At 39.7% G+C, this 13,915-nt stretch overlaps 1 protein-coding gene across 23 annotated transcripts in view; it reads right to left on the bottom strand.

Annotated features, from left to right (window-relative positions):
- The window catches only part of MAP3K4 (mitogen-activated protein kinase kinase kinase 4), a 135,810-nt gene that overhangs the window by 91,329 nt on the left and 30,566 nt on the right, over nt 1-13,915 (bottom strand). For 22 of the 23 annotated variants that reach the window (XR_010600131.1, XR_010600127.1, XR_010600132.1 and 19 more), the window contains one exon: nt 6,746-6,936. The exons of the other annotated variant lie outside the window; for it this stretch is intronic. Coding sequence is in view for 13 of the 22 variants with exons in the window: in XM_024101657.3 (XP_023957425.2) it covers nt 6,746-6,936 (191 nt within the window). In the remaining 9 variants the exon portion in view is untranslated. The remainder of the gene's footprint in view (nt 1-6,745; nt 6,937-13,915) is intronic. 23 annotated transcript variants of the gene reach the window in all.

The raw sequence follows: 13,915 nt of genomic DNA, 5'->3' as shown, positions 1-13,915 counted from the left end.
TGTGCAAGACTCACAGCAGCAGGCTAGAGAAAACACATTTAAAAAACAAAAAACGCCATTGTAAAACCACAAAAGGCCAGGGGAACCTAACTGCAGATGTAGAACATGACATTACTTTTAACTTTTTTTTTTAACTGACTAGATTTCAAGTTGATGTGTGTTTTTTATTTTAAAGGACAAGAGAAAAAGATAGCCCGGGTTTAAAAATGTTAGCATTTAAATGGCCCCTATTAAGCTTTGACATTCACATCTCATTTAGGTGAGTTTACAGTTATTACTGTTTGGTCAGAGACAGATTTTTTGCAAGGCTCAGTTTGGATAACTAGGCAGTAGAACATTAGTTTACACGGTGATAGAATTTGCAGAAAATTGTGGAATGTAGCAAAAAAAACTTAGGAAAGATTGAAACTGCAGGAGATACAATTTGTTTAATTTCTGTAATTTTCTCCTGTGGTCAATGTTAAAAAATGCAATTCAACCCACAAATGGGACTTCTAGGAAGATTGGCATCATGGGGTTTCATGTTTGCTGTTGCTCCATGCATCCAATTTGCTCAGTATGCAAATGTAAACAAACAAAGTTTTTTCTAAGTGCCAGTGTCACGGACTCACCCTGCTTTGGCAACCAAGCTGAGTTCGTCCTCTCTCACACACCACCATAACTTAAGGGTCTTCCAGGTCAAACTATAACCTCAGTTACACTTGTCAACTGTACAGTTTTCAGTCCAGACAGAGGGTTTCTCCATGTTACTTTCTGCACAGTCTCTGGGGATAATGCTCTGGTAAGTATGTTCGTTAAGGATGGGAGGATTTATTTTTAATAATAATCTACTGTCCAAGGCTAAAAACAGAATTGGCACCTGACCACTGTGTTGGGTAACAGCAAAAGCCGTGGCTGCTAAGTCCATGCACTAGTCCACCACAAACTCATTAGCTAGCGATATTATCTTTGGAAGAGACCTCAATCAGCCATGGTCCAGAAGGTCAAGAATAAGTCATCATACCAGAATACTGTGGTTCTAGTGAAGCAACTGGCAGCCAGTAAAGTACTAAGAACCATTGATGAAACTTCCAAGTCCCTTCTAAGAGTGGCTATCTTCCTGTCCATGGCATCTTTTCAGAAAAAAGTCTCCCTCAACAAGAATCATCATGTCTTTTGCCAGGGAAACTACTGCTCTATCAGCCTTAGGGAGGATAAAAAGAATGACAAATGTAGAGCTGGAAGGGCTCTTGGGTGGTCATAAAGTCCAGCCCCTTGTGCTGAGGCAGGCAATGTATACCTTGGCCATACCTAGACTGGTGTTTGTCCAACCTGTTCTTAAAAATCTCCAATTCTGGGGATTCCACAACTTCCCTTGGAAGCCCATTCCAGAGTTTAATTACCTTTGTAATTAGAAAGTTTTTCCTAATATGTAACCTAAATCTCCCTTGCTGAAGATTAAGCGCATTACATTTCTTGTCCTACCTTCAATGGATAATGGAGAACAATTAATCACCATCCTCTTCACAACAGTCCTTAATCTATTTGAAGACTGTTATCCAGTCCCCTCTTGGTCTACTTTTCTCAAAAGTAAATATGACCAGATTTTTAAGCTTTCCTTATAGGTCAGGTTTTCTAAGTTTTTTATCATTTTTGTTGCTTTCCTCTGGACACTCCAATTTCTCCGTATCTTTCCTGAAGCATGGCTCACCAAACTGGACACAGTACTCCAGCTGAGACCTTACCAGTGTCGAGAATAGTGAGATAATTACTTCCTGTGTCTTACATACAACACTTCTGTTAATACACCCTAGAATGATATTAGCCTTTTTCACAAATGCATCACATTGTTGGCTCATGTTCATTTTGTGATCCACTATAACCCCCCAGATACCTTTCAGCAGTATTACCACCTAGCCAGTTATTCCCCATTTTGTAGTTGTGCATTTGAATTTTCCTTCCTAATTGCAGAACTTTGCACTTGTCTTTACTGAATTTCATCTTTCTGATTTCACACAAATTCTCTAATTTCTCAAGGTTGATTTGAATTCTAATCCTGGCCTTCAAAGTGCTTGCAAGCACTCCCAGCTTGGTGTCATCTGCAAGTCTTATAAGCATACTCTCTACTCCATTATTCAAGTCATTAATGAAAATATTGACTAGTACCAGACTCCAGACCCAGGACCGACTCCTGTAGGACCCCACTAGATACTGCCTCAGAGTTTGACAGTGAACCATGGATAACTACTTCTTGAGTATGATCTTTCTACCATTTGTGCACCTAGCTTATAGTAATTTCATCTATATCACATTTCCCTGGTTTGCTTTTGAGAATGTCATATAGGACTGTATCAAAGGCCATACTAAAAATCAAGAGATATCACATATACTGCTGCCCACCATCCACTAAGCCAATCACCCTCTCAAAGAGAAAATTAGGTTGGTTTAGCATGATTTGTTCTTGATAAATCCATGTTGGCTATTCCTACTTATCCTCTAGGTGCTTACAAATTAAAATTTGAAAACTTCTTCTGGTATCTTTCCAGGTATCAAAAGTTAGACTAATTGGTCTTTGCATTCCAGGACCCTGATGAGTTTCAGAGATTCTCTACAAAACCTTCTACCTTTGTTGGGTATTTTCTATTACTCTTGAATGATCCGTTCAAAGGAGGAACAAATGGGTATGGTAAATTACATCTTCAGTTTTGAACGAAAGATCTCATTGGTGGCTCCCACCTCCTCTACATGGTTTCAAAAAGGTCTGGAAGCAAAATAACCTATCCTGTTTCTCTTGCTGTGAGTTATCATGGTCCAAATTTGAGAGTTCTCATTTTTGAGGGGAGAGCTAGAGCTCATGGAAGCAGATAATATTCTAAAGCACTGTGTCTTTTCTTGGGCTGTTTGTTGTTTTGGTGATGGAGAGACAAGCATCAAAAGGTCAGTTTCTTCTCATCTTTTGAGTCACAGCTCACAAAGAAGTCATGATCCCCAGTTCTCATCATCCAGTATCCCTAGGAGAGCTCAGATTTTCCTATTCAGAAGGAGAGTCCTAAAGGATGTTAGATTCTTTACGAAGTGACTCAATTATTCCTTAAAAACCTGGGCGGGGACCATGGAATTTTTTCCTTTGGAAAAGCAAGTCTGGGGCAAGGAATAAGGGGCATGTGGCTATGACCTGAAGAGACCTTGATTACTGAAGGAGGTTCAGTCTGGCTAGTTCCAAGAGCTGAAGAAGATTAATCTGATCTTCTGGAGGTGTCTCCAGAAGAGCCCCAAGAGGTGTGAGGGAATGCATAGACTCCAACAAACTGTCCAGACTCTAAACTCATTCCCCTGGCTAAGCAAAGGTTCATGCCTGGGAGCAACTGTAGCAGAGCTCCCTTTCTGTAGCTCCTGAGAGTTCTCTTGCACTTCAAGCTCCCTGCATTTGGCCTATTGCATCATGATGGAGGAGGGGAGAATAAATGGAGAGAATGAGCTCATTGGGCAGTCCCATTTGAGAAACAAAGTTCCAGAAATTTCAGACCCCTGAGGAGGAAGAGAGTGATGAGATGATTTTTTCTTGATGCAATCCCCAAATCAAGTACAAGAGATGAGGTTTCAGTGGCTAAATAAGGAGTACTGAACTGTCACTCTTTTTGCACCATCTGAGGCACAGAAACTGGCAAGGGTGTGGAAGGGGCAATTCTCAGCCGAGCCTTATGGACAAGTCTGAACTGCAGTCATTATTTGCAGGAAGAAAAGTGCATCACAGGTGAGGATCCAGAAACTAATTGAACAGGTAGAGTTTGTCATGTCATCTTTTTTGCTTCTAAATACAAGATAGTAAGAAATCCAGTGAGAGAGAGATTAAATGAACGAACACCGGTGACACCAATAACTGGCCTTATTCTCAAAGCTTTGTTAATTCTCAGTTAACTGCAGGATAGAAGTAATTTCATGTTAAAGTAAAATTTAATCAACTCAAGACAGCCAAACAAAATGCTTCATGATCTGTTTCAAAAACAGTTTGTTTGGGGCTTCATTTAAAACAAATATTATACAAACTCAGCCTAACTAGAAAGCATTTGTTTTAGTTCAGAAATAAGGAGAGTAATTTCAGTTAGTTCTTTAGTGATAGAAGACTTTCACCCCTCCATCAACTGCCTCAGATTCCCTGCCTCAGCACATTATCTGCAAATTCTATACAAAAGGAAAAAAAGGCCTAATAATTTTTAAAATATTATGAATACAACTAAAAATGTATTATATTCCAGTGAACCAACAATGTGCCAGACATCCCCCTGCCTTCCATACACACACAACAGATCTCATCCTACACAGCTTGAAATCTATCAGCAGAACTTTATCTATGTTGGTAAAGTTAACCAACAAAAGAAAATTAGTCTTAATTGATATAATGCTCCCCTCTCTCACAAAGATACAAACTCTTGATATATACTCTCGGTATTTCAATTCCCTTAAACATACCAAAACTGCAATGAATTACAGCTGCAGTTACTCTGATTTATATTTTCTTAGTTCAGAGACTGAAGTTATGTTACCATGGTATTAAAATCACATGAAGGCAAGAAAAGCTATTGATAAATTGCTACATGCAAAATTAGACAGGCTTTAATATTTCACAAAAAAAAGAGTTTAAAAAGGCACAATTAAAACCCAGTAAAATGAGTTTAACAGCTCAAATGACTATGCAGCTAATAACAGGTACAGTGTGCCTTCTTTTAAGTTCTACTATAAAGAAGAGGTCTTTTGGGAATGACACTAAGGATGACCTTATACAGAAGATGCCTAAAATAGTGAGGAACCAAAACTTTTGGAATAAGTTCAGTATAAATACTCCATTATTATGAATAATTGCATTAGACAGCGCCACTCCCAGAATTTTTCAATGAACACTGTGTGTATCCTTGATTCTGCTAAAGCATTTACCTTTTTTCTACTCTATATTCTGGCAAAACAATCCTTTTAGTAAACATACATTCAACGTTAAGATTTCATGTATACACTAAAAAAACTGCCTTAAAAACAAAATTTCAGCTGGTGCAGTTGTGCCACCACTGTAACTTTATCAAACATAATTCTAAAATTATTTCTAAAAAACTGTAGGTATATCCTGTATGACGACAACAATGAACCAATCATTTTTTAAAAAATAGCTTTAACAAAGCTTTGCCACCAATATGAACAGCACTTTACTTTAAAAAAAAAAAATTAAGTGGCACTTTCAGTAGCGCAGATGCCACATGTGTTCTGATGAGGTTTTCTATCAGAAGTCTGACAACTAACAATACCTAACATGAGCAAAGTTAAAGAACGCCAACTTAAAAATTCATGCTTCTGGATGAAAATGTTTACCTATTGTTGTCAGATAACATTACCTATGTATCTGTTGTTACCTAATATTATAAATGATTACGGGACATTATGTTTATTTTTATCAGCTTGTTTATGCTATGTCTTTGACAGCTCTCCCTATATCGTTAAGTTCACTGTATAGCCAGTCAATTTCTCCCAGTTTGTGTGGATCTTTCACACAGCAAAAAAGGGGGAACAATTAAAGAAACATGATAGTGTAATTGTAAAACCACAAAATCTCGAGAATTTGAAAATATTTTTAATTACATTTCTTAAATTGGCTAGAGTGGAGAATGTCCCTTTAATATTTTCTCACTTTAAAGATATGAGTGTTTGTAAAGCACCTTTGAGATCCTTGAATGGAAGATGCTATAGAAGTGCAAAGTATATTGAGAAAAGCATGTCTGGCTGCCTGATATTATAAAATGCTATCAATTTAATATTACAAGCAACAACTTTGAAAATTACTACTATTCTGAACCCAGGTAATAGGATTCCATTCTCTTAAAATCACTCAGTATATAGTAGTAAAAGAGACAGTAGATAAGAACAGTTTCAGGAAAGCCACTTCTGCTAGTGACACACTGGTATTCAGTGAGATCCTGCAAGCCAGTTTAAGGACCAGCAGGTCTAGAACCCAGGTCTGGAGAGCTGCCAGGCAGCAGATAGCTCTATGCACACTGGTAAGAAGAAAACAGTTAAGTTCATTGAGAAAACTTGGACAAAGTGACCAGCATTTCCTAATAATCAACAATACCATGGGAACCTCCATGATTCTGAACCCATCTTTCTCTGTGCAATCCCCTCCTGGCAAATATGTCTAAACACCAAGTCTACTTGTAAAATTGAGGTTACAGTAAAAGGGGGGGAGGAACTAATAGAACACAAAAAATAGCAAAGAAACTGGGTGTTAGTCTCTGCCTGAAATTGCATTATACCATGCACAGTAAAAATGCTGTGCATCATTCACTGACACTGTATAATAAGCTGAATAATTTTGCTCAAAATGCTTGTCTGCTTCCCACTGTATTTTCCTATGTATGTACCTGTATGTACACTTACTAGTGTGGTTAGCCAGTATCTATAGTTTGTTAATAGAATAAAATATTAACAAAACTAAATGGTCTGAAACAAAACTAAATGGTTTGTACAATTTTCAAAAACTGCTTTTTTGATTGCTGACTGCCAGAAGGTAAACAAGTCTGTCTGAAACTGAACTGCAATTGGGAATATACAATGGCTGCTATGATTTATTGCCCAATGTACATGCAAATCTATATATCTCTATACAAAGGACCTATAAAAGTTCATAGTAAGAAGTGACTACTGAATGGTTACAAAAAAAATATTATATACTACTACTACTTTTAAATAATTTTTTTTTATTTATTTTTTTAAAGTCACACACCTTTCAAAGTGGAGCGGCTAGTAGGTTTCCCAACGTTATTTTTCTGGTGCTTTGTTGACATACGCTTCATCTGTCGGGGTGTGCTAGGAGGAGAGGTCCCATAGAAAATGTCAGCACTGGCTTCATCTGATAATTCCTCAGGTTCAGATTCAGAAATTTTGCAAGCAACATCTTCTGACTTGCACTCTGGTCTGAACAAGGGAAAAGAAAGTCAGAATATGGAGTTAAAAAAAATTAGCTAATTACTTTAGAAAGCCAACCCACTAATATGTCACCTCCCCACATCTGTACTTTCCTGCCACTCCCATGTAACAACTCTTTTTACCAGCAAGCTTGCTGATAAACACAACAAGTTTGCTTTCACCGCCCACTAATGCAGTTTTGTTTAGGGTTACCATATTTAATAAAGAAAAAAAGAGGACCCTCCATGGGGCCCTGGCCCCGCCCATTTCCCACCCCCCCCAGCCCCGCCCCAACTCCGCCCCCTCCTCCCTCCCACTCCCAGCCACGCAAAAAGGCCTGCCCGAGCGCTACCGGCTTCACGGTTTGCCTGGCAGCCCCCAGACCCTGCACCCCCGGCCGGCGCTTCCCCAGCGCAGCTGGAGCCCGGGAGGGGAAGCGCCCAGCCGGGGGCGCAGGGTCTGGAGGCTGCCTGGCAAACCATGAAGCCGGTAGCGCTTGGGCTTCGGGCAGCCCCTATGCCTCCGGACCCTGCGCCCCCTCCCGGGCTCCGGCGGCGCAGGGTCCGGAGGCATGGGGGCTGCCCAAAGCCCGTAGCGCTCGGCTCTTAAACAGAGCCGAAGAGTCAGGGGAGGAGCAGAGCAGCCGCGGAAGGGGAAGTGCCCGGCCGGCATTTTCCCGGACATGTTCGGCTTTTTGGCAATTCCCCCTGGACGGGGGTTTGATTGCCAAAAAGCCGGACATGTCCAGGAAAAACCGGAAGTATGGTAACCCTAGTTTTGTTACCATCCTGCGTGCAGTGTATATGTAGTACTTGTCATACATGTAAATAAGAAAACTTTTAATGGAAATAACAAAAGTTACCATATAGGCCTACTATACAGGTAAGAGAACTAGGCATTTTAAAAAATGTGTGTGTAAGAAAAAATTGTGGGAAACCAAAAGTCAAATAAGGGATGGATGATTTTAAGCAAGGCTCAAAAAATGTACCTAACTACCGAACACTACCAGAGTTAAATTGGTCGTTGTCCAACTCCAGTCCTCCACTACACTTTGATCTCCACTCCCTCTCATAGGCATTGCCTAAATCCATCAAGGGAAGCACTCCGCTCTGTCCAGTACTCTCACATCAGGGAGGGGGAAGTTCAGTGCCTATTCCATCAATTTCAATATAAAATAAGTTTCTTCTTGGCCCAATCTCTTGTTTCCTGCTTGTAGTATGAAAATAGTAACCCCCCTCATAGGAGGTTTTATTTTGCTTGTTAACTGTTTGTTTTTTTAAAGTCTACCTTAATTGTTAGGGATAGCTTTATATGTTATACAAATCTTCCCAGCTCTTTTGAAATATTACATGCATACACATACTATACACATACACACACACACACACAAACACATTAAAATGAATTAAGACAATAAGCACAAGCTCCTGACAGAAGGAGTTGTCTTTTCTCTAACTCCAATCCTGTAAACTCTTAGACATATGCTTAGCTTTACCTCTGTGAGCGGACCTATCAATTTCAATGGAACTACTTACGGTAGTAAATTACATACATGCACGTTTGCTGGATCATGGCCCACGTCTGTCTAGTGCACAGCACAATGGGGTCCCAATCCCAACTGGGGCCTTTGGGGGCTTCCATAATATAAATATTACAATAGGTGAAGCAAGTAACACTGCCTATAGTTAATGGTGCCTGACACTTCCCATTATAAAATATCCCATCTTCAGTTGCTTGTAATTTTGCCAAATTTCCAATCTTGATTTTAAAATGGTCAGTGATGGAGAATCCCCCACAACCCTTGGTAAACTGTTCCACTGGTTAATTTTCACCTTTAAAAATTCACACCTTATTTACAGTCAGAATTTGCCTAGCTTCCACTTATGCCCATTGAATCACATTATGCCTTTCTCTGGTAGACTGAAGAGCCCATTATTAAATATCTGTTCCCCGCACAGGTACTTACAAACTACTCAATTCACCCCTTAAGTTTCTCACTGTTAAGCTAAATAGATTGAGCTCCTCCTTGAGTCTATCACTGTAAAGCATGTTTTCTAATCCTTCTGTCATTCTCGTGACTCTTCTCTGAACCCTTTCCAATGTATCAACACACTTCTTGAATTGTGGGCATCACTACCAGACACAGTATTCCAGAAGAGGTCACACCTGTGCCAAATATAGAGGTAAAATAACCTCTCTACACTTACTCAAGATACCTGTTTATGCATCCCAAGGATTCATTAGCCCTATTGGCCCCAGTGTGACTGTTCATAAGATGTTACAATAACCAGGGAAAACAGGTCCAGTGTTTACGACACGGAATGTAATAACAAGTGCAAATGTTGGATTAGTCTAAAACAGGGGTTCTCAAACTGTGGTCCGCGGATAGTTCCCTCTAAGGTGCGTGCCTGGGCAGCCGCACACGAAAGAAAGAAGGGCCACTAATTAGGTGCCAGGACCCTGGAGAAGACGCACATGTAAGGTGAGGTGGTGGCCTCAAGGGGAATAGGTGGGAGGGGGAAGTGGGGTGAGAAGAGGGGGTGGGGGGAATTTGGGACTTGCAAGGATGCAGTGGCCAGAGAAAGAGGCAACTCTCCCCAGCTCCAGGGCTGCGGCTGCTGGGGAGAGACCACCCCTCCTTCCCAGCCCCAGCTCAGGGACAGCCCCGGTGGGGGAAGAGACCCCCCCTCCTTCCCAGTCCCAGCTGGGGGCTGCCGTGGCAGGGGAGAGACCCCCCCCTCCTTCCCAGCCCCAGCTTGGGGGCTGCCCCAGTGGGGAGAGACCCCCCCTTCCCAGCCCCTGCTCAGGGGCTGCCGTGGTAGGGAAGAGACGCCACCCTCCCCTCCTTCCCAGCCCCAGCTCGGGGGCTGCCGTGGCAGGGGAGAGAAGGCACATCCATCGCATTAGAAAGCGAAGACTACGGATATTAAAATCTGAGTTGTGTGCTTTTATTTGTAGAACAAAAAAGTTTACTATTACGAAGGTTTTTTTATATAGCGCTTTTATCCAAAGCGCTTTACAATCGTTAGCTAACGGTACAAACATTTGGAAAGATCATAAAGTGGTCCGCCGAGACCCTCAGCAATTTTCAAGTGGTCCATGAAAAAAAAAAAAAAAAAAAGAAACTTTGAGAACCACTGCTCTAAACCAAAAAGGCCACATGGATATAATCTAAGGACTGTTCAAATCATGCTTGGTAAAAACAGATGTGGAACCAGAAGTTAATAGACCAAAATTGGTGTGATGGATATTACGCCTAGTTGGTGGACAAAATAATGAGGAGCTGAACTATGCTGCCCACTTTTTTCCCTTTTGGGGTTTCTTAAAGAGAGACTTAGAAAAAAGATCCATTCAGTTCAGCTCTCCCACTCATCTCCTGTCCCAACTTGCATCCCAGCTCACCTTGTCTCATCTCATCTGCCCCTAACTCATCCCCATCCCTGCCAGCACTGCAACTCTTCTCGCTCATCTTGACTCATCTAAAGGACTTTCTTTCTGAGAAGGATTGTCTTGCTTCTGTTTAAGGAACTTTGTTTTCACCTGGGAGCGCTGAAAGTCATCACATTATCATGACATCCAGTCCTTAGGCCACCAATGGGGATACCTAATAAGCAGCACTGCAAAGGCACACAAGATCCTGTATTGCATTCCCCTTCCCTTGTTTTAATTTTCTGTTCCACTATTCCTTTCCCTCTAGCCTGTCTCACTCGCTTGGCTTTTCATCGAATCCTGAAGTCACCTATACTGCTATCATCCAAACCTGCCTTGTCTAAAGAGTAAGCTCCAACCAGATGACAGCCCTGACTAGATTGTAATTAACCAGGGTTCAAGCAGCTGGTGTCATGGTCGGCTTGCCTGCCAAAGCATCCACTCGTAACTACCTAGTAGTACAACGTTCCAAAAAACATCGCCCGAAGCCATATTTTACCCATCTTTTCTACCCTCTCGTCCAACTTGCATCTGTTTATGAACGGGATAAGTGACTGCCCTTCACATCAGGACAGTGAGTAAAATTAACCTTTTCCTTTTCAATAAAGAAAGGTTGTTCAGAAAATAAGAGACTGGTATTTTGATTCCAAAAGGAAAGAGACTTTGATAGAGTTTCGCTGTCCATTTTGCATAATTAATCAACCACAGTTTCAATACAAATGCTTATTTTAATTTCTTGTTCTTTCTTGTGTTTAACTAATAAACTTTCAATTTGTATGAATGCTTTTGGGTGTTTGCCAAGTAACGAAGGGCTCTGTTTAAAAATAACCCCAAACCGGTCTATCACTCTTTATAAACTCTCTCACTGTCCAACACTAAACACCTTTAACTCTTTGTGCCTTTGAGATCAATATCTATAGAACCGGGCTCATGTTCAGCTGATTATCCATCTCCTCCACCCCAAATCGTTTTCAGAGTCACTGCTTCCCAAGAGAGAGTCCCCATTCATGTAAGTATGCTCTACAGTCTTTGTTCCTAGATGTATAAATTTAGCCACATTAAAACCCAGTTTATCAAATCATCCAGATCCCTCTGAATCAGTGACCTGCCTTCATTATTTACAACTCCCAAAATTTGTGTGTCATCTGCTAACTTTAACTTTTGAAAATAAGCATGACACTGAATATCATGGCTAGCAAACAAACATGAAATTCAACAGATCAGAACATTTTCGTATGATGATAGACGCTCAATACTGCATAAATCACAAAGCAATCTAAATATGAAGGTGAAATCAAAATATATTTTAGAGAGAAGACACCAATCTTGTGGCAGTATTGGAATACACCTATAACAAACAATTAAGGGCCTGATTTTCAGCTTGGCCTCAGTGCAGACTATTTTGGCACAAATAGATGTCAATGTGCCTAGTCTGCACCAGCAAGTTTGACAATTACTAATACTTTAAGGGCACAACTATTTGCAGATGCAAAAAAAGAGACTGCTTTTTAAAATCAAGTCCTACACAAGGTGGACAAAAATGATAAAAAATTAAATCCTTTTTAAAATATAAATGATTTTTCTTTAAATACACTTCTACCCCGATATAACGCGACTCACATAACACGAATTCGGATATAACGCAGCAAAGCAGTGCTCCGGGGGAGAGGGGACGGGGCTGCGCACTCCGGTGGATCAAAGCAAGTTTGATATAATGTAGTTTCACCTATAACACGGTAAGATTTTTTGGCTCCCGAAGACAGCGTTATATCTGGGTAGAGGTGTATATATTTTAGTAACATTGCTAGTTCCCTACTTTCTTCCCATTTTATAGTCTTAAATTGCTGAAGTGGATGTTTTATACTTCTCTATTAGAATCCTAATTATTAGGAGAATTATCAAATAATTTAAGCCTCAATCTTATTTATATCAATTATTTTTTAAAAAGTCTTTTAATCTCCACCATAGCTCTACATCTACAATCATTTCATCCAAATGTTTACTGCAGCAATGCCATCACTCATTATACATTTACTGTTGGATTTGGACTAGCCTAAACAATATTAGACTAGACTTAATTATAATAACGTGATACTTGTGTGCTTCAACCAAAACACAAGTCCATAAAATATCATTTACAGTTATATATAATGTGATTACTAACTAAAGTTTCATTTTTACAATATCAATAAATTTGAAACAGCAATTTCACTGTTTGGTACACAGTCCATTTGATAAAATGTGCAAAAATTCCATGTGTCACAAGGCACTACAGTGTATTCAAGAAAGCAATATAATGAAAAAATTATAACTTATCAGCTCAATAGGACTACTCATGTGGGTAAAGTAACTCAAGTGTGTAAGTGTTTAGCGAATTGGATGCCAAATGCCCCCTCATCTAACAAGGGAAGGGAGGCTGCGGGGGAAAAAATGCAAGTAAATTTTACTCTAGAACAGAAAAGAGTTTCACATAGTAGGACACTGATTTCCACAGTCTACATTATATGTAAAGAGACTCCTATAATCACTAGGAAAATATACAGGTATTTTCCTACTTCCAAAAAGTCAACTGTTTTGAGTGACAATGTTTTTTCAAGACTGACCTATTTGCTAGAGAAGGATAAGACCAGTAATATGAAATAATAATTTATAATAGACTTAGTCACACTAAAAGTGAAAAAAAACATCACACAGTGTTAAGATTAATCCATTTAATATAACTATCATCTCTGGTACCCACACTATTATTTCTCTGAACCTCCTCTAACTGGGCTCTCATCAGAAAAGACAAAAGAATGATCTGAGTAACCAATGGACACTAAAATGCTATCAAAAATAAAACATGCAAAGTTTAATTTTAATGTCATTTCCAGAGAGATGCATACTGAGTAGATAAATTAAAGTTAGACAACAAAATGATACAGCTTTCTCAGTTGTTTCAAGTTTTTGTTGTCCAACTTTATAAAGTATTAAAGAGTACCTCAAAATCTGACTGAGACCTAATAGAAACAGATAGGAGAGCAAGTGCTTACTTTATACACATCTGAAAGCAAAAAAACCAAACAAACAAAAAAACACATTTTTTTAAAGTCACCATCTGTTGGTTTAATGAGGAAGAGTGGAACAATGAGTTCTACCATGAGAGGGTCAGATATGAAGAAATTATATGGAGTGCAAAATATACTTACACTTAAATGAGGATTGCCATGAAAAAATAAAAGGTGTCTAAAGAAATGAACTAGTAATTGTTCCATGAGAGGAAAAGGCATTCAACATGTTAATTTCACTGAATTTAAAACTGTGTATGATAAAATAAGAGTCCCAGAAAAAGAAAACGTGATTATATCCTCACTCCAAGGATCTGAAGTATCCCCCTCCCCGCCCCCAATCACATTCCACTCACCCCACCGCGGTAAAATTTTAACTAAAGTTTGTGTGAACATGAACCCTATTCCTGTGCATATCTCCCCTTAACTCACTAAGGATATTTATCTAGTTCTCCTTATCCTCCGCTCACATACCACAACTCTCATTTAATTGCATTATGGTTGCTTAAGGA

The sequence above is a fragment of the Chrysemys picta genome, chromosome 3 (genome assembly GCF_011386835.1).
Source record: "Chrysemys picta bellii isolate R12L10 chromosome 3, ASM1138683v2, whole genome shotgun sequence".
NCBI lineage: Eukaryota > Metazoa > Chordata > Testudines > Emydidae > Chrysemys > Chrysemys picta.
The sequence above is the reverse complement of the archived record's forward strand: the minus strand, read 5'-3'. Positions and strand labels throughout refer to the sequence as shown.